The 25112-nt window shown below is 36.6% G+C and overlaps 1 protein-coding gene across 1 annotated transcript; it reads left to right on the top strand.

The window, feature by feature from the left end:
• The first annotated feature begins 3491 nt into the window (after nucleotides 1-3491).
• LOC128550238 (atrial natriuretic peptide receptor 1-like) lies at nucleotides 3492-24155 on the top strand. Its single transcript, XM_053528856.1, has 25 exons — nucleotides 3492-4362; nucleotides 5066-5175; nucleotides 6086-6220; nucleotides 6825-7049; nucleotides 7394-7500; nucleotides 7837-7941; nucleotides 8481-8588; nucleotides 9096-9228; nucleotides 9458-9600; nucleotides 9961-10081; nucleotides 11293-11368; nucleotides 12702-12801; nucleotides 14146-14370; nucleotides 16287-16391; nucleotides 16612-16683; nucleotides 17470-17638; nucleotides 17856-18014; nucleotides 18240-18435; nucleotides 19074-19214; nucleotides 19436-19559; nucleotides 20163-20231; nucleotides 21139-21301; nucleotides 21920-22030; nucleotides 22460-22551; nucleotides 23164-24155. The coding sequence occupies exons 1-25, from the start codon at nucleotides 4133-4135 to the stop codon at nucleotides 24040-24042; spliced, it is 4098 nt and encodes a 1365-aa protein (XP_053384831.1). The 5' UTR covers nucleotides 3492-4132; the 3' UTR covers nucleotides 24043-24155.
• Nucleotides 24156-25112: the final 957 nt, after the last annotated feature.

Raw genomic sequence — 25112 nt, 5'->3', positions numbered from 1 at the left:
GAATTGTAAGCAAATGTTAAACGTGACTGTTTGTTATGCATGAAGATATGTCAACGAAGTAATTAAGCAGATGCTTTCATGCTTTTAGCTTCCAGTTGCAGAGAAATATCACTCCTTGAATAATGAATATGTTACGTGAGGAGAAATTAAGGAATATCGATGTGTTTTTTTGGTCGTGGGGGAGCGGCGCGCCGGGTGCGCTCCCTGGATCCGCCACTGGATGTTGCAATATGGGATCGCAGATTTCAGAAGAATGGATAATGTTTTCCTGGTAAAATCTTCCAATCCTATTCCAGTGAATCAATTACGAAACGATACATCTGCCCATGCTATGGAAAAATACGTCATTAATTGACAAAAATACGTCGTTAACAGACAATGCAAATACCGCAAAATTTTTAATTACAGTACATGATAACGTGTCAGCGGTATGCACACATACAGGGATATCTACAAATGTATTCTTATAATATACGTTGAAGAGTTGGGTGAGATTAAACCCATGGGGTTGCCTCAAACTTGGCACAGGGCCCTCATGAGGCATTCTGAACCATCAGCTGTGGTCGGACACCCGCAAACCCCCTTAACATCATTTAAGAGTAAACGGCACTTGAGCAGTTCAACAAAGCATCATTGGGCATGCTGAAACAAAACAGTTAAACAAAACAAAAGCAGTGCATGTTTTTTGTTTTTGTTTTGTATAGAAACTAGCACATCACAAGAAACACAAGGTAAGCTGGAGTGACAGAGCAGACTTGGAATGAAATGGCAGGGTGAAGGGACATAACTCGTTTGAGATTCGCGAGACAGATCCAGAATCTACACCTGGATTATTCAAAGGGGTCCGACACGTGTGGGTCACCTTAATATGGCATAATAAATAGTCCTAAGGCACTGGGGGCAAAAACATTGGTCAATAGATATATAACAGTTATATATCTATTGACCAATGTTTTTGCCCCCAGTGCCTTAGGACTATTTATTATGCCATATTAAGGTGACCCACAAGTGTCGGACCCCTTTGGGATTATTTAGTACAGATTTCATCTTTGTTTTTCAGTGGTAACCCTGTTGGGAATCGATCATTTTGAGTTTGAACAGATACTAGATTCAATCAAGTAAAGTACAGAACTTGATTTAGATTTGCTTTAAACTAATATTTATTTGATTTCTTAATAAGTTTTTAAACAATCAATGGCCGCCCGATTGACCTTAGTCGACTGAACCACCATGTCAACACATAGCGGATAGATCATATTAATATAATTAAAGCGAACGAAGTTTAAGGAAAAATGTGTTATCTACAATGTGTTGACATATTTTCATGTAAGTTGAAAGCCTGCTTACATTAAAACTTTGAAAATAGAAACCATGCATTTATGTTTAAAGCTCATTTTCTTGGTCATAGCATAAACATGTCTAAGATCAACATACCTTACAGTATATTGCATTACAATTATTGTGCGTCTCTTTTGAGCACGTCGTTTCAGGTGTAGATTTTATAATTCAAGTTGCGTTTTCTACTGGTTCTTTAATTTTTCATCATGTTCATTTCCACCAAGTTTAGCATATAATGTATATTTGGCACGCGAATGAAAGTGTTAGATGTTGGTAAAAAGGAACGAAGAATGTTGATATTCACCTTTGTTTCAAAAGTGTAGCAACGGTTTAACTCCTTCTGCATCGTGCATATTTTTAGTTATTTATTAGGATATCTTGCAAGAATACTTTTTTTCAATACGTTTGTACCAACAGCGACATTCACAATACCGACATTTTCATCCATAGATTTTTGAGAGAACAATAATTTACCTAAAATGTGTAAAGCGACTCGCTTTAAAAACATTTAAAGGCGATATAAATGTGAAGCTTGCGGCGCTGTTGATTTTTTATGTTCTTTCCTAGTACAAGAACTGTAACTGAAGAAACATTTTGTTGCTGAATTGTTTAGCCTATATTTGAAGACGCTTGTATAGATTGTTCTTCAGTTTACGAGCACCATTGTCTTATTAATTACAATAATGAATCATTTTCTCAAGTGACCAATATCCCGCTGAAGTACCTCTATATTTGATTTGTTAATGGCACTCCATAAAATGGTTGGGGCAATCTCCGAACATTCTCTAATTACACGATGTCTTGAAATAATATATACGCTATTAAATATTACACACTTATCGAATGGCTTGCCGGTCAATAATCAAAACTAGTAACTGTGCTAGTGCCCGTGGTCAGGAGGACCGAGGGCCACTAATTTTGACTATTGAGAGGCAGCCAGTTAAAACCTTACATCAGAAATTAATTTCAACAGTTTTTTTTTCAAAATGTTTGTCTTATTGGCTTAATAAACATGTGTTGAATATACCGAGCTGCGGTGGCCTAATGGGTAAGGCACCTGTCCCGCAATCGGGAGGTCGAAGGTTCGAGCCCTGTCAGAGGCAGGACTTGTTATTGAAGAGAGACCGGTTGGTGAGCCGCCAGCTAGTTAAATAATGGTTACTGATTGCCTACCTGCCTGGTGCATGGAATTAAAAAAATAGGAATCGGGAAGTAATGCTGTTCAATGTATGTAGGTGTCTCATAAGCCAACTTGGCTGGCCCTTTCAGTAGGGGTGACTCTATAATAAACAAACACTTTACTTATAGACCGGTCGTACAGCACCTGCGGCGACTTATACACTCAGTTCCAAAAGAAAGTGTGCACTTAGTTTTCTGTTATTTTTTCTCGGTTATTTTCATGAAAACTTATAATGTTTGGTACCAAAATTTAAATCAGTTCGTAAACAAATTGGTGTGCATTTTAGATTTTGAGTTATACCTGAGAGTTAGTGTATGAAAAAATGAAACAAAAATGTCGGGGATTTTTTTGAAATATTTAAACTTAAAAAGTGAACACTTTCTTTTGGAACTGAGTATATAAGGAGCCATGTATTGACTGTTTATTTCAAATAAAGTTGTTGTTTTTTGTGCGCATCTAAACACCAGATACCAATGTTACATTCCTTCATTGTACTTAACGCAATAAAGTGGCCATGCATTAATTTTGTACTAGTTTTTCATCATACGTTTAATACAAAGTGTCTGTAAAATCAGTATCTGAATCATTGTTTCTGATCGCAATTTTGAAACTGGCCAATCATCGGGAAATTTGCATTCTAGAACTGGTATCGAAACTCTTTAATATAGCATGACGTTAAGAAAAAATAAAATTTTCACAAAATACACAAACTTATACAAACTTCAAGGCCATTCTATGTTCATTTTTAGCGTCATGACTCTTCGCCGCAGAATTACCAAGTCCAAGAAAATTTGCTCGCGTTTGGGTCTGAGCTCATTAACCGGGTCATATATAATAGTTAGTAACAGAAAGTGAGCTAATGAATTTATGGAGCTCTGTTATTGATATTTATGATAATTTTGAGTGTGGGTTTTGAAATATAACACCAATTGTAGCAATTATGAGATTGGCCACGTGACTTGATCATGCCTTGATCCCAAAATCGCACTGAAAGGTAACCCAAAGTGCCCTGGCAGTACAACTAGGTGAAAAAAATAGCTGTGTTTGGATAACTTGAAATTGCATACCGAAATAGATGATATGTATGTGTGTACTTTTAGTTATGTTTACTGAAAAGATTTAGTGAATCAGAGGGGGATCTTTTTAAACAATGAAGTATTTACAAACGTGAAAATTATTGACATTCATTCATGAAAAGAACAAATATGTAATATTCAGTTCATTCAACGAATATCTGCAATTTGGAATTAAATCGTTCAAACACATTTTAATCCGAGTGGATTTTTTTTTCACCCTGGCTTCCATGGATCCGTGATAGTTGTTCCTTGTATTCCTTGTTGGATGTTGACAGTGTCTTGTATCTATTTTTAGAGGGTTTATCAGCTGAGTGGACGTGCAATACACATAAAAAATCATATATGTCATTAGCAGGTTGTTTATCTTTCACTGTTCGCTCATCATAACGATGGTCTTCATATGCGACAATGCTTCAGAGTGGGCCCTGCATATTAACGGAAGAAGAAGTAGAGAAGAGTTTCTGTATTGAACTTGTGGTTTATTTGACAATTTTAAAATCAAACAGTATGACGGTCACGGTTGAAATTTAGATTGAAGATGGTTGAAGGTGGAAGAAAACAGTGTGGTCTTAAATACATAGTTTGCTTATTTTCTTCTACAATATTATGTATATCTGGACAGACAACGTTGCAAGCAGTTTGGATGGTACCATTTACGTCACACCCGACGTCAAGTTTTGTCTATAACGCATCGTCTTCTGTAGCGGCGTTGGCTTTGGGTATACAGACCGTGTACAAACAGTCTATTCTTCCTGGTCACGTGTTCAAGTACGTATATTTCACTTACTGTATATTAGGCTATGTACTATTCTAATTCCTAATACATTTTTTTTTTGCATTTTTATCAAAATAATTGCAAACTATAATGTTTACCACATCCTAAGCAAACGTACTATTCACGACAACGTTCCATGTTAACAAATGAAACCGCGACCGCACCCCTCCTTAATAAGCACAAAACATGCCTTTTTTGAGTGGCGGGGTCGGGGCTCCGGGCGGCCTGGAAGCTGTCATGTATATCATTACTATATCAGATTTATAAAACACCCGTTCCATGATAAATGTGTTCAAAAGTGCTTTAGATATAACGGCGGCACACACTCAGGCCGCCAAATTCATTCTCTTCCAGTACAGACACAGAGCAATGACCAAAGGAACAGAGCGAGAGAAAGCTCTTTCCTGGAAAAAAAATAGCACTAGCTTCTTACTTTGTTGAAAACATTCAATAGCATTTCAGAAAGTTTCATTGCCTAGACCTGGATTCGAACCCCTGACCTTAGGATTTACAGTTTACAGTTACCACTAGACCACCGGGCCATCCAATGAGACAAAATTGTCGAAAATAAAAAAAGTTATCTCTGCCAAGAGTAAAATGTTTAATTAAGCTGTTTGGTAAAGTCAGTATATTAAAAAATGAGATTCGTCATTTTTGAACTACTTTTAACATCTTTGGACTACTTTTTTTTTACAGTGTTAGCCTGATAGACACAGACTGTAGCAGCAAGCAGAGTATGGGTGCACTTGTTGATCTTCTGTTTCAACAAAACGTTGACGTGGTGTTTGGACCTCCGTGTTCACAAGGTACTCTTTTATCATCAGTATTTACGGAGGATGAGAGTTTTTTTTCCAAGGTTGTTGTTGTTGTTGTTATATCAATCGACGAAATCAGAGCTCGACGAACAAACACTCTATTCAGTCAGTAAATTTTCAGTGAACACTCCTTCGAATAATAAATGGTTTTGCCCAAACTGAATGATGGACCAGTCCATTTTAGAAATTTAGCAGGGTAAAGGTCAGAGTAAGACACACCATTTTACATGACCGTTTTCTTTGACAAAATAAAACTTCTTACATGTAGTAAGACTGTCACAAACTTGGTAACTATTTTGCATTCCAAAGATTCAGCATAAGGTAGCTAGACTAAGCCTCTAGATGTCTAGAATGTTTGAATAAATACAAGGTACCCTGTCCACTTTATTCTTTTTTCTGGGCGTACAAAACGTTCAGCAGAAGAAACTTATTTAAATAAAACAGTCATCTTATTTTTTCTATCACTTGAGGATGGAGTTACTTTAATCCATCTAGGATTAGATTAGATTAGAATCTTTTATTTCCCCCATTCTTGAAGAGCATAAAATACAAAGTAAATTTTCTTATTGTGAGTATATATTCCCAGTGGTATATTGGATAAGGCACCGGCCGCACCTGCCCTCGCAATCGGGAGGTCGAATGTTCGAGCACTGTCAGAGGCGGGACTTGTTATTGAAAAGAGACTGATTGAAGAGCCGCCAGCTAGTTAAATAATGGTTACCGATTGCCTACCTACCTGGTACCTGGCATTAAAAAATAGGAATCGGGAAGTAATGCTGTTCAATGTTTGTAGATGTCTCATAAGCCAACTTGGCTGGCCCTTTCAGTAGGGGTTGACACTATAATAAACAGACACTTTACTCACTTTTCTTTACTTTACTTTATTTGCCTTTTCATACAGTTGTACAACCTGTTGGAGAGTTGCTATCCTATAGAGATGTTCCACTATTGAACTGGGTTTCTCTAGGACAAACCATCGGCTACAAAGAGGACCATGACACGTATATACGGACAATGGCCCCAATCTCATCACTAGGTATTTAGATTTATTGAAAATGATGATCACGTTTCATTTGTACAATAGCCCGCAAGTTACAAGTGAAAATATATATTTCTAATCGTGCGCATTACACTTTCAAAAGGGCGTCTAAAGACTTGTCATCGTTTAACCATGTCATGCTCACGACTTAAAATATTTATACATGTTACCTCACGCGTCCGTTTGTTCTTCGGGCTGAGTAAAATTGAAAAATATCCGCTGTTTACATATTTACGACACCCATTGAAATGACATCACAAGTGACATCACATACCTGCTGTGAACTTTTAACGTCAGTATTAAAATATTGACGTTTCAGGTTTCATTGTAACTGAACTGAGTTTGAAAATGAATTTAATTAGGTTGACGTCGTTTCAAAATGACGTTGTAATAGGCAAATAATGAACTAAAAGAAGTACATTTCTTTCCCCCAACTGAACTAAATGAATGGAAATGAAATTTTGTTCAACTCGTTCAATAAGTTTGATAAGAAAGGACACTCATGTCAGATCCCCTCTATATATATTATTTTGTGTAAAATAAATGATTTGGCGTCGTAAATTTTCTTAGTCTATCATTCATGTACTTTCTGCTCCTGCAGGTGGTATCATGACACTATTTTATTACTACACCGGTTGGAGGAGACTGGTTATGATTTCTAGCGAAGGAGATGATTATAAAAGTGGCGCGATAACCATAGAAACCAATCTGAAAAGTCACGCCTCTAACGGCTTTCTGATAGCGCATCACTACAGTGACGTCAACATCAACGCTACGGCAGCAGAGATAGACCAAATACTGTCAAATATCATCCACGAAGGAAGAAGTACGAGTTTTCAACGTTTTCGTAAATTAGTAGTTTCAGATACACCACATACAAATCACTTTCGTCATGCTTGTTCTAAACGAGTCTATAATGAATAAAACCTTTGCCGTTTTAGCAAATGTATCTTAGTCAAGAGCTGTTAAAATTGAAAAAAAAGAGAAACTTTAAGGTACTCCATTTTGTTATACCTCCTGTGCAAACTACTCATTTCTGCGAGGAGGGAATCATCTGAGATCTAATACTGATGGTGGTCTTACTTCATATTTAAAAAAAATTGAAGGACAGACCAAAAATATGTGTTTCTCATCTTATATTTATAACACACGTAAATATGTTGTTTTTAGTAATAATATTGGTGATTCCACGGGTTGAGCTACGGACATATATGTTGCAGGCTTACCTGCTGGGTATGACCAGCGGAGATTACCAATTCCTGTTCACCGACATGCAGGTAGACGACATATTCTTTATTCCATTTGGTAACTTCACTATATTTTAGTTTGAAAGCACAAAACATATTAAAATCTAGAAAATTGTTGAAATCGAAGCCTATAGGTCCTAGATTTTTCGCTGCAGTAAGTCATCCGTTATAAAAAAATAAACCACATTGCCAATATTTTTAATAACTGGCACTATAATGTTTCTATGTTCTATGAAACTACACATGTATTTTAATCATTTCGAAGCCAGTAATCACTTCTTTGTGTGAAATGAAAAGAATAAAGTCGTTTTTTTTTGTTTACGATGCAACGCCATCTGAAGGAAAGATTGTTCTTTTAATATTCAGCTTGCCGACAACGAGGACATGACTGTTATAAACAGCGACATGTTGTGGAAGCAAGGGGACCAGTATGACACTGCGGCAAGACAAGCTTTTGAAAACGTCCTCTATGTAAGAAATTCATTCTATTACATAATATTTATTATTTTGCCTGAACCCAAAGAAGTACCACATCTAGCCATCACTGGGCCGGTATCTTCTTCAAATAAATATCGTCAAACGACATGTAGGGTATAATATAAACAGTGGCATTTTCTTTTTAGTCTGGTCCTATGTTCACAAAACGTTTTCAGTCTCAGCTGAGTTTGATAATGGAACTTTATTTGTCATTTATATCTAAATAACATGTTTAAAACTAGATTTTATTTTAAAAACTATTTTCAAGTAGCTATTTAGTATTGATGGTCAATCTCAGTTGGAATTTAACCTTGACGTTTTAGTAAAATTGATATAAAAATTTCAAACTCAGTCTTAGCTGAGACCGAAAAATGTTTTGTGAACACGGGGCCAGGATTCAGTGATACAGACAATCCTTTAATTATATCCAGAAAACTCGTGATGAACAAAATTTGACCTGTTGTCCAGTTAACAAAGGAACCGGTATAGGGAGAATAAAATTACACTAACCCCCGCTCCATTGTCTGTTTCAGTTTGTGCTAGGTCACACTTCACACGAGGTGTCTGAATGGAGCGCTGAAGCTTTCAGTGCTTACAACGATACCTTTGCTGGTAGGAGGGATGTTCCAGAACCGACAGAGGTAAGAGCGCATGCAATCACCACGAACAGTATGTAATTCGCTTTAAATTTATATTAAAACCTCACATGAAGAAGCATAACGTTATCCCCTTTCGGAACAAACACGCACGACAAACCCGTTCAGCTCAGTAGATACGGAGCACAAAACTTCAAAAGACCGTAGGTTTGAATCCCGAGTGAGCAGCATGTATTTCGTTATGAATCCAGGTAGAGCAATCTGTTTTTATAATGAATCCCAGGCAAGCAGTATGTTCTCTTTGGTGAATCCCAGGCGTTCAGTATGTACTCCACAATGAATCCCGGGCGAACTGTATGTTCATCGTACGGAATCGACGTCACGTTCGAGAAGTATATAGATTATGTTCTCTGCATTGACTGACTAAAGCTTTACTTTATGTTTTAGAATAATTATATTGATGCAAGTATAATATTTAAAAAGTCAAGTCTTAAATATTGATTTATAAATCCTGTACAAAAAACTATGGAGTTTTGCTTCTTTTTTATCTAGCCGGACGAGTTTGCATCCTATCTACACGATACTGTCATTTTGTACGCCAAAACATTGAACAGGTCTCTCACTTATGGATTGACCGGAAGCGGAAGTGACATTTTTGCATGGTCGTCAGTTGAATTCTTCAAAGGTATGATATATCCTAGTTAGCTAGAAGACCCAGACCGCATCGGACCAGAAACAAATAAATAGATAAATAAAAGAGAATTATGGCAAAATAAAAAACGGGAAATATTTTTTATTTTATTACTGTGAAGTAGGCCCCTAAAACATATGCTAAACTATTTTTATATAGTTTATTTTTCTGAACGATTTCCTTTCAAGGCATCGATGTGATACCATCAACATCACTGTTTCAGGACTATCGGGGGATGTTGTGATGAACCAGCAAGGTGATAGACAACCAACATTTTTCGTGTACGACATGAACTCGTCGGGAATATTTCACCTGGTTGCCAATCTTCAGTACACCATTGACGAGAGTTTGAGAAGAGTTAATACGGTTTGTATAATCATGGTATTAGGAGTAACTCTAGTTATGGTCTTTGGTGTCTAACTGGACCGATTTCAATACAGCTGAACATTTGAAGTTTGACCTTTTAGACCGTGGATGCAGAGTTATGCTTAAGTAACAACAATAATGAATCCAGTTTATATTTTCGTATGATAGATTAAACACGCAATGGGGCTTTCTTGTGTGGTGTTTTATTCTAATTATTCAATGAAAACAAGCACATTGGTGAACCTTTAGGCTGATATGTTTAGAAAGTGTTTGTATTTGTGTACATGTGTAATGAACGCAAACATATACGTTTAGGATAATAACTTGCTTTTGTACCATGTAACTTTTTTATCATTTTAGACGTCAACCTTTACAAAGATTATTTGGGGAGATGGAAGGACAACAGATGATCCCTATATCCCTCCTGACATTCCGGCTTGTGGCTTCTTCAATGAAAATTGTCCACCGGAATCTTCTTCGGGTTTGTATACCGTGAACTAATTTATATTCGTGAAATACTTATTTTCGTGATTTCGTCGTTACGCCATTTCAAATGAAATTCCGTTTTATTTCATCTCCACGAATTCATATCTTCATGAATAGCGGTTTGGCCCAAACCGCGAAATTCCCGTGCATACGAAATAAGTTGATTCCAATGCACACGAGTGACGAGGAAAAGAAAGAAATACTGGAAAACGAAACAGAGAAGAAAAAAAATGAAGAAAGAAAGAATAGAAAGAGTTAAAATAGTCTAAAAAGATGGCAAAATGGATGATCAAAACAAATTCGTGAATGAACAAAAGAAAAGAAGAAAAAAAAAGAAGTAGCGAATAATTTAGGAAAAGCAACAGGTGTGATTTGAAATATTCTAATAAATGTAATTTTACTGTACGACACTCACAAAGTAAGCATGAATACTTTGAAAGTTTACTTCAGACTTGTACTGACATGTGCACGGGCGCATTTATTTTCTCATAAAAAAGTAATAGATTACCGACTGTTGCGTCCGGATTCATATCAATATATTGACAACAAGTTTGTATATAACATTATGATTAAAACTTGTTTCATCATGTATACTTTGAAATCGATACTTTTAACAATATCAGTACTGACTGTTCAATCGGTGCCATACAGACGCTTTGAGTTAATCGATAATTAGTAAACATGCAACCTAGGTGTTGTTTATTTCTGAATTCCAATATGGGACATTTTTTCTGTAGCAGGAACTTAAGTCTTTTTTTGTGACTGGGCTTTATTGATTTGGGCTTATCATTTCTCAGGTAAGCTGCTGAGGTGTTTTGTTGTTGTTTTTATTATCGCATAGAACATTTGTCTGAAGTTAAAGTTATATTGATAGTTATACTCAGGTGAGAAGAATTTCTAAGTACACCAATGCAAAATTATGCGTGCAACTGGTAGTAGCGTAAAAATGTAGTTCCTTGTCAGTGGAAAGGAGTGGGGAATCAGTTAACACAGCGTCATATTGCATTATGTCTATATGAATTTCTGTATCTATTGCTGTGTTGTAGACGATTTTGCACACGTAAATGGAAAAAAAAAATAGAATAAATTAACAACAATTCCAAGCAATTTATCATTCTAAACGGGCAGTTCGTCAGTAGATAATCTTTGAAAGGACAAAGTTTCAGTTGTAATTTTAATCAGGTACTATTTCTTTGTGTGTTTCAGAGAACTATTTGATAATCATTGTCCCAGTGTGCCTCACAATGTTGGTGATCCTTCTAGCGCTGTTCCTCATCTTCAGGTAAGGATGCATTTCAACAAAAGCTAACAATGGCTACGCGAGTTGGGATAAAACTATGCTGCGCTTATTTTAGTTTTTTTGATTCGCACAGATTTTTAAGATCCATTTTCATACTTTGTCGTTTTAATGACGTACATATTTGAATGAACTATAGCTTATACAGATTTTTTTTTACTGCAGACAACATGTTTTTTTTTCTGTTAAGTTGACGAAAATGTAGTCTTGTTTTATTAGCAGTCGAACAATCAGTTTTTATAGCGAGCTCGAAGAGCAGGCCCAAAGGGCCTGCTCGAGAATCGAGCTTTACGGTAACGCAAGTATACTTGCACACTTGGTGATGGATTTGAAAAGTTTCGTCGGAAGTTTTTAAAAAGCGCACCCTAGAGGATAGGTGCTCACAGGAAGTACTTCTTTCCGGAGTGAATACAGAACTTCATTCAATTGCTAAAAAATATTCACCACTCAACAATAATGAAAGAATGCTTTCCAGTTGTTTGAAAAAAAAATATTATTTTCATTTAAAAGAGCAAGCATCGGCCAGAAAATGGATAAAATGTCATTATTAAGCAGAAAGAAACGGGAACGCGGTAATGACATCACCGTGATACCGGCTTCCCATAAATTTTGCAACGTATGATATTCACTGTTACAGGTATGGTGACACTAAATGTAAACTTTTTCAAGTGAATAGGTTCTCCTGAATTCTTGTGACTAGTGAATAGTTTCTTTGTGACAAATAAATGATGCATAATATTCTTAGCTAAATCCGATTTCTTTGAGTTCGCTTTGAGGCTTTGCCTTATTTCATATTAATGGAAGGTGACCCAGGGTGTTCCTGCATATAGCTTCAAAATCTGTAAAATGTATTTTGCTTAGTATTAGGGAATCGATTCTACCGATTTTCGTCGCGAAGCGACAAAAATTGGGATCGATCCCTCTACGGTAACATGCGATATATACCGAATGAGATATACTATCGAATTCAAAAATATGGTCTTCCGGCACGTGCACAGAGCGCCTGACTTCGGATTTTTTTGAAGAATACGATTTTTCCTTATGCGTAATAAGCGTCCACATAACTTGTCCGAACCGCAACGTCTTGCACATGAGAACAAATATGCGTAGTATTGTTTTTTTTTAATTCCAAAATCTACCTATAATTGATACAAACGCATATTTCTGGGCAAGCTAATGGACTGTAACGATTCCCGATTGAGGCACTGCCTTATTTCATATTATTTTTGCAGTTATTTAAATTTTTCTAACGGAAAATGAAAGAACTTTTTTTTCAGAGAGTATCAAGAGATATCAAAGGATTTTATTTTCATTTCAGATGGTGGAGAAGTGAAAGGAATTTACAAAACATGTCTTGGAAAATCGACTATAATGATCTTAATTTTAACTTTTCGTCGAAGAAAATGCATTCTTCCATGGTGAGATATATTTACACTAAATATATATACATGAAGTTTTTTTTTAAATAAGCCTAAGCAATCAAATTTTATGATTTTAGAAATAGAAATAAGTAGAAGCAAAATACATTGTATATCTACGTATGCTTCTTACAAAACGGCCAACAATAAGTCACATGTATGTTGCAAATAAGATCTCAACAATTCTCTGCTCTGTAACTTTTAAACAAATGTAGCACTAATCAGTTTTGATACAAGTACTATATGTACATATCCATGTTAATATTAAGAACTGAATCTAACATCATAATTTTAGTCTGTTCACTGCAAGCACAAGGCTTACCATTAAAATAGTCACTGCAAGCACAAGGGTTACCATAAAAATAGTCACTGCAAGCACAAGGGTTACCATAAAAATAGTCACTGCAAGCACAAGGGTTACCATAAAAATAGTCACTGCAAGCACAAGGGTTACCATAAAAATAGTCACTGCAAGCACAACTGCAAGCACAAGGGTTACCAATAAAATGATCACTGCAAGCACACGGGTTACCAATAAAATGGTCACTGCAAGCACACGGGTTACAAATAAAATGGTCACTGCATGCACACGATTTACCAATAAAATGGTCACTGCAAGCAAAATGATTACCAATAAAATGGCCACTGCATGCACACGGGTTACCAATACAATGGTCACTGCAAGCAAAATGGTTACCAATAAAATGGTCACGGCATGCACAAGGGTTACCAATACAATGGTCACTGCAAGCACACGGGTTACCAATAAAATGGTCACTGCAAGCACACGGGTTACCAATAAAATGGTCACTGCAAGCACACGGGTTACCAATAAAATGGTCAATGCAAGCAAAATAGTTACCAATAAAATGGTCACTGCATGCACACGGGTTACCAATAAAATGGTCACTGCAACCAAATGGTTACCAATAAAATGGTCACTGCAAGCACACGGGTTACCAATAAAATGGTCACTGCAAGCACACGGGTTACCAATAAAATGGTCACTGCAAGCACACGGGTTACCAATAAAATGGTCATTGCAAGCACACGGGTTACCAATAAAATGGTCACTGCAAGCACACGGGTTACCAATAAAATGGTCACTGCAAGCACAAGGGTTTAATACCAATAAAATGGTCATTGCAAGCACACGGGTTACCAATAACATGGACACTGCATGCACACGGGTTACCAGTAACATGGTCACTGCAAGCACACGGATTACCAATAAAATGGTTACTGCAAGCACAAGGGTTACCAATAAAATTATCACTGTATAAGGGTTTAATACCAATAGAATTTCCAAACTAAAAATCAAAATATTTCTATATTGATTAACAGAGAACATCCAAAGGACTTAATAGCAGTGCCGGAAGTTTGGATAGCACGACACTGTCCGGAACTATCCGAAGTGGTGCCACTTCCACCCAGACGTTAAGACATTCCATAACAAGAGGACAGATTTTTACAACTGTTGCTATGCTTAAAGGGGAGATGGTTGCTGTGAAATTGACCACTAGAAAGAAAATCAATGCAGACAGGAAGTTCCTGCTTCATATGAAACATGTAAGTTCATCTCATATCTGTATCTCACTTTGCTTAGCCAGTGGATCTATCAAAGTACATGTGACAAGTCGAGTGGTCCGTTGTTGTAGTGGTAACACATTTGACTGCCAGTCCAGACGTCCAGGTTCAGGTGGGATACTCTTGAATGTCTCCCACCCAACTAAAGGCAAGTACTGGTCTTCCCTGGAAAGACAGTTTCGCGTCGGTCGGTCTTACACATGGGACACGTTAAAGAATTATACTGTCTATTCGCAACGAGTAGGCTAGATTAGGCAAACATGCTTGTACCTAAATGATTCTTTAAATTATTTCATAAAATGGTCACTGCAGCACGGGTGACCAATAATACCCTGCAGCACAAGGTTCCAATAAAATGGTCACTGCAAGCAAATGGTTACCAATAAATGGTCACTGCTGCACAAGGTTACAAAAATGTCACTGCAAGCACACGGGTTACCAATAAAGTCACTGCAGCACACGGGTACCAATAAATGGTCACTGCAAGCAAATGTACCATAAATGGTCACTGCATGCACAGGTTACCACTAAAATGGTCACTGCATGCACACGGGTTACCAATAAAATGGTCACTGCAAGCACACGGGTTACCAATAAAATGGTCACTTCAAGCACACTGGTTACCAATAAAATGGTCACTGCAAGCACACGGGTTACCAATAAAATGGTCACTGCATGCACACGGGTTACCAATAAAATGGTCACTTCAAGCACACGAGTTACCTATAAAATGGTCACTGCAAGCACACGGGTTACCAATAAAATGGTCACTGCAAGCACAATGGTTACCAATAAAATGGTCACTGCATGCACAAGGGTTACCAATAAAATGGTCACTGCATGCACACGGGTTACCAATAAAATGGTCACTTCAAGCACACGGGTTACCAATAAAATGGTCACTGCAAGCAAAATGGTTACCAATAAAATGGTCACTGCATGCACACGGGTTACCAATAAAGTGGTCACTTCACTTGTTGTTGTAGTGGTAACACATTTGACTGCTAATCCAGACGTCCAGGTTCAGGTGGGATGATCTTGAGTGTCCCCACCCAACTAAAGGCAAGTACTGGTCTTCCCTGGAAAGACAGTTTCACGCCGGTCGGTCTTACATATGGGACCCGTTAAAGAATTACATGTATACTGTCTATTCGCAACGAGTAGGCTAGATTAGGTACACATGCTTGTATCTAAATGATTTCTCTCTCTCTTTCTCGCCTTGTCACGTTTGGACACTGGTCATATCACTCTGTGTATATACTGATAGAGGATAATGTTGCTGTGTTTGTATATAAATCGGCATTGAAGCTGTATTTCTTGAAAAACGGTGCTATAAAAATCTGGTATACTTTACCTAGGCCATTTGGAATCTAAGTTGAGTCCTGAAGACGTTAAATATATAGCCAGTGTCCTAAGCTCAAACAATCTTCAGAAACTGACAGTAAAGCATGGTGTCAGTTCATTTAAATCTAACTGACTAATCACATTTACTGCTGGAACTTTTACGTATAAGGATTCTTTTACTCCTAATACCTTTTTCTTGCATCCATAGGAATGTACCGTGTTTCTGTAGAGTGTGTCCCAACCTATGTATCACCATTTTTTTCCTAATGATTAAAATTGAACAAGTACTTAGCATTATGTGTTCACGTGTTGAATAAAATCTAAGCATATGGATGGCCAGGTCCTCGTGGTGGCGCTGTTCCTCATTTGATCTTAAACTTTTGGCACTTTGGAGCTCTTGTTTATCCTTTAACTAGTCATTTTAGTTTCCTCTTCATTCTTCCTGTCGAACAGTCTATGACGGGTATTTTAAAATTGCAAACTGTCTGAAAGCCATACCCTTTGTTGTGTCGTTGATCAATTCAGTTGATAATGCAGCTTGTCTCTGTTTTCAGTTGCATGAATTAAAACATGCAAATCTGACGACATTTGTCGGCGTGTGCACCATACCAGAGAAAATCTGTTCCGTTTGGGAATATTGTAGTAAAGGCAGTCTGCAGGTAAATACACTTACGTCAAATATTCCAATACAAAATCTATCAATACCATGAATACTATGTCTCATAGACAAGGGCCGAGTATGAGAAAAAATCTATATTACCTTTTATGTGTTACGAAAATTGATTACTTGGAATGTGTAAGTCATTGACTTTTGACCATTTCAGAAATGTTTAAAAAAACAACAGTAGACCTATACCGTAGTCGTGTTTCTATTTCCAGGACGTGATTGAAAACGATGACATTCACCTGGACACCATGTTCAAACTTTCATTGGCTCTGGACATATGTCAGGTATGATAAACCAATGTTTGAAATGATCACATCATAATATGTGGAGATTGGAATCTGGTTATTAATCCTACTTTAGACTATGAAAATTATAACTCAGTCAGTAATCATAGAGCTAGAAAAGTTATCACTAACCTTATTGAAAATGTTGCTTTTGTAGATGTTTGGCAAACTCAGAACGAAAATAAAAGGCAATACACATGGAGAAGACTGAATCCAATTAATAAGAAACAATCACGACTCAACATCGTTTTAATAAGTGACATTGTTATGAATTTTGCAATAGATTCAAACATTACTCCTGGTTATAGATCGAATCATAATGGTATATCTTTAACACTGAAGTTTAATGATAACCTACAGGAAAAAAGTTACTGGAAGTTTAACAATTCCCTTTTAAAAGATGAAATTTATATTGAGTTAGTTAAAACTACGTTAGTAAATCTTACTGAATAACATAAAATTGAAACAAATGAAAGGAAGATTGAAAAAGACAGTCGGATGTAAAACTGTGTCAAAAATGGCATGAAAGTTGTTGATCTGAATTGTTCAATTTTTGGTTGGATTAAGAGTCATACCGACATAATTAGATCAAATCGGCGACTTCACCAGCTTTCGGTGGATGATGAAGTCTCGAGGTGCCCCTCCAGGTATTATTTCATCACGAGCGGGCACCTGTATGTAAAACAACCAATCTTCCGTAACACGGAGGCCCCTCCCAAATTGTTCAATGTATTGTCAAACTTCAAATAATGTTATGTTATTTTTGTTACCTAATTCCTCTTTCAGGGACTAGAATATCTTCACAAGAGCGCTATTAGACACCATGGGAATCTACGAAGTTCAAATTGTGTCATTGACAACCGTTGGGTTTGCAAGTTGACAGATTTTGGCATCCAGAGACTCAAACCGGCACGTGACTCTGTGGAGACCATAGGAGAACATGCCTTCTATGCTAGTGAGTTTAATTATTGTCTTAGTGTCATAATTTGCTGTCGTTTTTTATTTATTTAAACCATGCACTTTATCTTAAAAAAGTAAGAACAGTTGTAACACATGTAGCGATAGATTTATGCCGTTGAAACGGCCTTATGTATGAGCATGCAATGCATGATGACATATCCCTACATAAGAATATTAATTTGAGCACTTAAATTGCAAATTTTCCCTTGCAGGACTATTTTGGACAGCGCCAGAAATTTTACGGAAGATATTGAGGAAGGAGTCCTACGCACACACGAGTGAAGCGGATATTTATGCCCTTGGTGTGATTATCAAAGAATTATTGTGTAGAAATGAACCGTACTGTGCTGAAACACATCTCTCGCCTCAAGGTAATGCAATGTACTCGTATATGTTTCTAATAAGATTATAGTGCATATGAAATGGAATTCCTGTTTAAAAAACAAGGTAAAATTGTAAAGTCTTCCTCAGTAGATCTATGCTTGGTAATATTAACAAATATAAGGCATTATTGTTAAATACAAATGTATAACATTTTTGTAATTATGTTTTTCAACGGTTTTGAATTTTATAACTTCTTTTAATTTCCTTTACAGAAATTATAAATAAAATCGCCAAACCAGACGATCCTGATGATATTTTCAGACCGGCTATAGCTGATACCGAGCTGGACTCGGAATATAGCCAGGCCAATATGGTGTATCTGATCCAGCGGTGCTGGGCAGAGGACCCGGAAGTCAGGCCAGCAATGAAAAGTATAATACGGACACTTAACAAATTGAACCCATACAAGTAAGTAGTAACTGGATTTTAAGTGAACTGACTTACATTGGTTAATAGGAAATTCTTGTGTTGTTCTTAGTAGTATATACATAAACAAAGCTAAAAATTAGGTACGTTTTATGACTCCTAATAGGACAAAATAGCTGTCCCTGAACAGAATTTAAAGCTTTTGTTTTTTTCAAACATGTATGTTCAACATCATTGAAAAAGAAGAAAAACACAATTTTCCCCTGATCTGAGCTATTAGTAGTGTTTAGAATCAGGGAACGCTGTAGTGCGGAAACTAACGTTAGAACTTTGCGACCAGCATGGGCCCACCTTGCAGTCTGATCTAAACCCATACTGTCCGCCTTTCAGTTGCATACAAGTGCTGACATTTATAAACTAACAGTATGGATGTGGGGATTAACGAGCTCTGATATGGATCTTTGCTGATCATAAAGCCCTTTAGTTTTTTGTTTTTTTTGTTTTGTTTTGTTTTTGTACAGCGGCATTCAGATATGAACTTAAGATGGACTGAGTATTTAACTGATATTGCTATAGCTTGCAATTTAGATATTGTGAGCCAACCCAAGAGCAAGCAAAGTACTGATATTGAAAAGTTAAATCAAATGTTGATCACCGTTTAATATTGCTTTGTCTTATAGGAAAGCTAGTGTAGTTGACAATATGATTGCAATGATGGAAAAGTACACAAACAACTTGGAAGAGATCGTTGCCGAAAGAACAGAACAACTTCAGGAGGAGAAATTGAAGACAGATGCACTGTTGTACAGAATGCTTCCTAAGTATAAAATGGCAGTTTTGTTTTTATTGGAGAACTGTTTTTCTCCTTTCCCTAGTTTGTAAAGTTTAGTGACAGACTATAGTATTCTGAAATAAACAGACCCAAATTTCTAAATTTCATGACACTAGTTTCTAAATCTATTTGCGTAATTGTTTTAAATGAATTAAGTCTTACACAAAACAAAGAAACATGTGAAAAAATCTGTACCATTTGTGTTAACAGGAAAGTTGCGGAGGATCTGAAAGTTGGGCGAGCTGTACAGGCGGAGGCATTTGATTCTGTGACAATATATTTCTCCGACATTGTACAGTTTACAAACCTTGCGAGTGAGAGTACACCGCTAGAGGTATGTGAGAGAACTGTTTGAAGGAACACGATTTGGCTATATTTTTTTTTTTGCGCTAGCACGATGTTTGCATGATTTGTAAATTTTATCTGTTGTTGCCACATAAATTAATTCAATAGCTTATTGATCAAACAACACACATTCCCAAACATCAGTCTTTTCTCGAAAATTTATATACAGATATGAAACATTGAGAATAGTATGTTAAATAAATTGTTGACATGATAAATGCAATTATAAATATAAAACTACTTGAAGAAGAAAACATTCAAATATTTTATAACTATTTATGGCATTTAATTTTATTCATACGCTTTGATGGTGTATTTGATACAGATTATCTTGTAGAGTTTAATAGAGCTTAATAAATGCCGTTATGATAATTCATGATCCTGTATAAACTATACTTTTACCAGACGGAGTGTTTAATTGATCTATAAATACCATTAAGATGATTTGTAAATTGTGTCATCAGAATTTGATACCAGTTGATTCAAGGTTAATGTTGTAAATTGTGTCATCAGTTGATTTAAGGTTAATGGGGTACGTCTCATATTTAACAATCTAGTTAATAATATCAATTATATGAATTTATTACTGCAGATAGTGGCCTTGCTGAATTCCTTATACACGTTGTTCGATGCCATTATTAGTCATTATAACGTCTATAAGGTAAGTTTAAGGTAGCGGACCGGAAATGACGATCGGCAAATTACGTATTCTGTGTATGCGATTTCGGCATTCTCCGGTTTTTACCGTGAAGATACAATATGCGCATTGACCTATATTTACGTCCGAAGAATGCCGAATGGCGTAGATACGTAATCGCACTGCAGCATGTGTCCTTGACCTTAGTGTAAACAAGAAAAGGTCTTTGCTGACCTAGGATTTGTAAGATTTTGTCTCAGTCTTATAAGGGGCAAGATTATTCAAAAGATGAACCAACAATTTGTAGCATAAATGATACACACCAGTTGCCGACTTCTGTTGCAAAAGACCACGTACTGAGACATTAACTTTTATCAACGGATCCTTTTTCAAAGTCAAAAAAGTTCTAACTTCATGATTTTAACGATTATTACAGGTGGTTACTAACCTGTAACAAATTTTTTTTTTCAAAATCCCTACCCCAAATTTCATCGATATTTCCAACGATTTTCATCTCCTGAATCGACACACTCAGTGCTTGTAATAACGTGCAAGTACAATTTCTATTCATTCATAATAATGATCAAAATTACTTCCATCTGATGAAAATGTAATAAATTGCATTTTAAAACAAAACATGTAACTTTTGTATTACTTTGACCTTTGTATACAATTCTTTTTAGTGCCGCTAAATTGTCTAACTAAAACAAGCATGAATCGCGGAAGAGGCCATTTTAGGAGACACATTTATTTATTTATTTTCATAATAACCAATATTTCTTTTAATTTATCTTGTTGAATGTAAAGTGTACTGCTCCAACTGTTCAATATAATTAGTACGGTATCGCTTGGGAAACAGTTCGGGTAACGGTATGTGGGTCGAAGTTGCACGAGATATGAATTCTACTTTTAAGTTCTGTTTTGTATATAGGTGGAAACAATTGGAGATGCATATATGATTGTTAGTGGACTGCCAGAAAGGAACGGGAACCTGCATGTAAAAGAGATCGCTGGAGTTGCTCTGAGCATTTTGCAAAGTGTTATGACGTTCAAAATACCTCACAAACCAGACAGACAGTTAGAGATCAGAATAGGTGCGCGTGCAGACATTATACTTGTCAAATTTTGTCAACTGGAATAGTATTTCTTTACGTTTAGGGTAACAGTTGTGGTTCAAATATTTAACTTAAGTACACCGAAACAAAAACATTGTGATGGTAGGTAGTGACTTTTTTTCATAAATTATTTGAAGCGCAGCTTAGTTAAATAATAGAAGGCTCTGTTTGATTTTGTTCATGAGAGATAATGGAATCTGCAACACCCATCTAACACCATTAGCAACGGCTTGAGTTATTTTTGAAAAAAAAAACTAGTGCATATGTATGAAGAAAAGAAGACATTTTTACGACAATAATAGAACAAATTACACTATGTTGTTAAATAATTGAGCCGCACCATGAGAAAACCAACATAGTGCGTTTGCGACCAGCATCGATCCAGACCAGCCTGCGCATCCGCGCAGTCTGGTCAGGATCCATGCTGTTCGCTAACAGTTTCTCTAATTGCAATAGGCTTTGAAAGCGAACAGCATGGATCCTGACCAGACTGCACGGATGCGCAGGCTGGTCTTGATCAATGCTGGTCGCAAATGCACTATGTTGGTTTTCCCATGGTGCGGCTCAATTGATGTTTTCTGCTTGGCATATTTTCAGGTTTACACACCGGCTCTGTGGTAGCTGGAGTGGTAGGACTGACGATGCCTAGATACTGTTTGTTTGGAGATACTGTCAACACAGCCTCTAGAATGGAGTCAAATGGAAAACGTACGCCTTTTTAAAGTCTTCAGATTGTCTGTATTTCAAAATACGACTTTACTTAAAAAAAGTACAGCGAAGGCGAAAATACACATCAAGCAAATTCTGCTCTCGGGGTCTTTTCCTCAATATACTGCTGAAAAGCTAAACTACTTTTAATATGAAAAACAAAAACAAAAAACAGACCATGTTTGAAACACTGCTCTGGCATCGGATTATTGCTAGAACACTACTGCTCGTTATTGTAACAGGGTCTCTCAAACCTCTAAACTAGTAACTCCAAACTAAGTATTATGCCTACCTCAAGATTACGTCTACCTATGTACCTCTATGTATTATGTTATGATTTCATACGGGAATATTAACCAAATTTAAACTGATCTTTTACAACGTTCTGTTTGTTGACTTTGGTGAATTCAGACAACTATGTTCTTTCAGCATTGAAGGTGCACGTAAGCCCAAGTACTAAGGAAGCCCTGGACGAATTTCCAGAATTTCTAGTAGAAGAGAGAGGCGAGATACCAATTAAGGTAACTAATGGGGTTCTTTCATAGTTTTTGTTTGTTTTGGGTTTAACGCCGTTTTTCAACAGTATTTCGGTCATGTAACGGCGGACAGTTAAGCTTACCAGGGTCTCTGGATTCTGTACCAGTACAAACCTGTTCTCAGCAAGTAACTGCCAACTTCCTCACATGAATTATCAGAGGTGGAGGACGAATAATTTCAGACACAATGTCTTTTATCAAATCGGCACGGAGAACATACGCCCCGCCCGGGGATCGAACTCGCAACCCAGCGATCCGTAGACCAACGCTCTCCCTACTGGGCTAAGCGGGCGGGCTAAAAAAATGCATATACAATGCATCTAAAGGCTATTTTCTTTAGGTACACTGAAATAATAATTATCTAGTTTAGGACTCATTCTAGAAAGGTCTAGAATATATTTTGCGAGTGGCAAGAATAGAATAAAAACAGTCTGTCAGTTGTAGAGTTTATTAAAGAGTATACATACAACAATGTTTTTCTTGATAAAATTGCGTTATTCATAGTTTAAATAATTTTTATACATAATTCATGTGACAATTAAATTTAAAATTAAATAATTTAAATCGTATAAATATTTTGTAATCTTTACAATGTAGGGTAAAGGCATGATGAGGACATACTGGCTGTCAGGCTTATACATTGCTGACGAGGAGGTTTGCATGGAAACTGATCAGTACCTGAAACTTGTAGAGCCCGATAAACCATTAGAAGACAAACACGCGGACGAATACACGAGCCATGGTACTAGCAATCTAACCGGGACTGAACTGAAAGTGTGTGATATTGTTGAAGGCAAAATAAGTGTAGCTGATTCTGGTATCAGTATGGACAAAGGAACAAACGATAAAATTGGAAATACTTTACTTAGTACTGACTCTACTAGCGGAGAAGATATTGACGTCGATAACGGTAATCCTGAATTTAGTAAGGATGTGAAACGTATTGAAAGTGTTGCAGAAAATGAAACTGAGGTATCCGCTGATGCAGGTTTGAAAACGGATAATGAAAACTCAAAAAGAGCTCAGGGAGACTTTTCCCTTACACAGTTTTTCTGTGAAACATTCAACAGAAATCAGAATACTTTTGGACATATTGAAACAAAAACATTGTCTGAGGAGCATTATCAAACACCCGATGAGAAGACCAGGGCGGAAAAACAGTCGCACTCTCTAACCAGTTTAGAACATTTTAAAGTATCGGATAATCAAGACAGAAAAACCGTACGGAAAAAGAAAAAGACTGTGAATAAACGGGGCAAAAATTATAATAAAATGAAAACTAAACAACAGCCACGTGATCAGAATTCATCCTCGGACGAAGAAAGTCTCGAGTTCAGAAAAGAACGTTTCAATAACAAACTAGAAGAAAACCGAAAAGCTAAATTCCGGCCACCTGCACGTAATAGTGCCACTAACTTTATGACAGTTCATAACAACTGGTTTCAGGATGATTTGCTTCCGGATGAATTATCATAAATATTTGGTCAACCAGTTTCAACTATATTAAAATAAAATATATATTATTGAATACTGACATATAATACAAAAATATAACATTCAAAATGTACGATTATTATTTTGGATACAAAGCGAAAAGGAGTTTATAAACAAGAGGACCATGATGGTCCTGAATCGCTCACCTGTTCCCACATGACCCAGTTTTGAGTATGACGTCGTTTTTTCTATTATTTGACAAAGTGACCTAGTTTTTGAGCTCATGTGACCCAGTTTTGAACTTGACCTAGATATCATCAAGATAAAAATTCTGATCAATTTTCTTGAAGATCAGTTGAAAAATATGGCCTCTAGAGAGGTCAAATTTTTTTCAAATTTTAGACCTAATGACCTTGTTTTTGACCCAGGTTCAAACTTGACCTAGATATCATCAAGATGAACATTCAGACCAACTTTCATACAGATCCCATTAAAAGTATGGCCTCTAGAGAGGTCACAAGGTTTTTTTTATTATTTGACCTACTGACCTAGTTTTTGAAGGCACGTGACCCAGTTTCAAACTTGACCTAGATATCATCAAGGTGAACATTCTGACCAATTTTCATGAAGATCCATTCAAGGGTATGGCCTCTAGAGAGGTCACAAGGTTTTTCTATTTTAAGACCTACTGACCTAGTTTTTGATCGCAGTTGACCCAGTTTCAAACCTGACCTAGATATCATCAAGGTGAACATTCTGACCAATTTTCATGAAGATCTTGTGAAAACATTCAGACCAACTTTCATACAGATCCCATAAAAAATATGACCTCTAGAGAGGTCACAGGTTTTTTCATTTTTTGACCTACTGACCTACTTTCGAAACTGACCTAGATATCATCAAGATGAACATTCTGACCAATTTTTATGAAGATCCTTTCACAAGTATGGCCTCTATAGAGGTCACAAGGTTTTTATATTTTTAGACCTACTGACCTAGTTTTTGACCGCATGTGACCCAATTTCGAACTTGACCAAGATATCATCAGGATGAACATTCAGACCAACTTTCATACAGATCCCATGAAAAATATGGCCTTTAGAGAGGTCACG

This window comes from Mercenaria mercenaria, chromosome 17 (assembly GCF_021730395.1).
Source record: "Mercenaria mercenaria strain notata chromosome 17, MADL_Memer_1, whole genome shotgun sequence".
Classification (NCBI taxonomy): Eukaryota; Metazoa; Mollusca; class Bivalvia; order Venerida; family Veneridae; genus Mercenaria; species Mercenaria mercenaria.
This window is presented reverse-complemented; position numbering and strand designations above follow the sequence as displayed.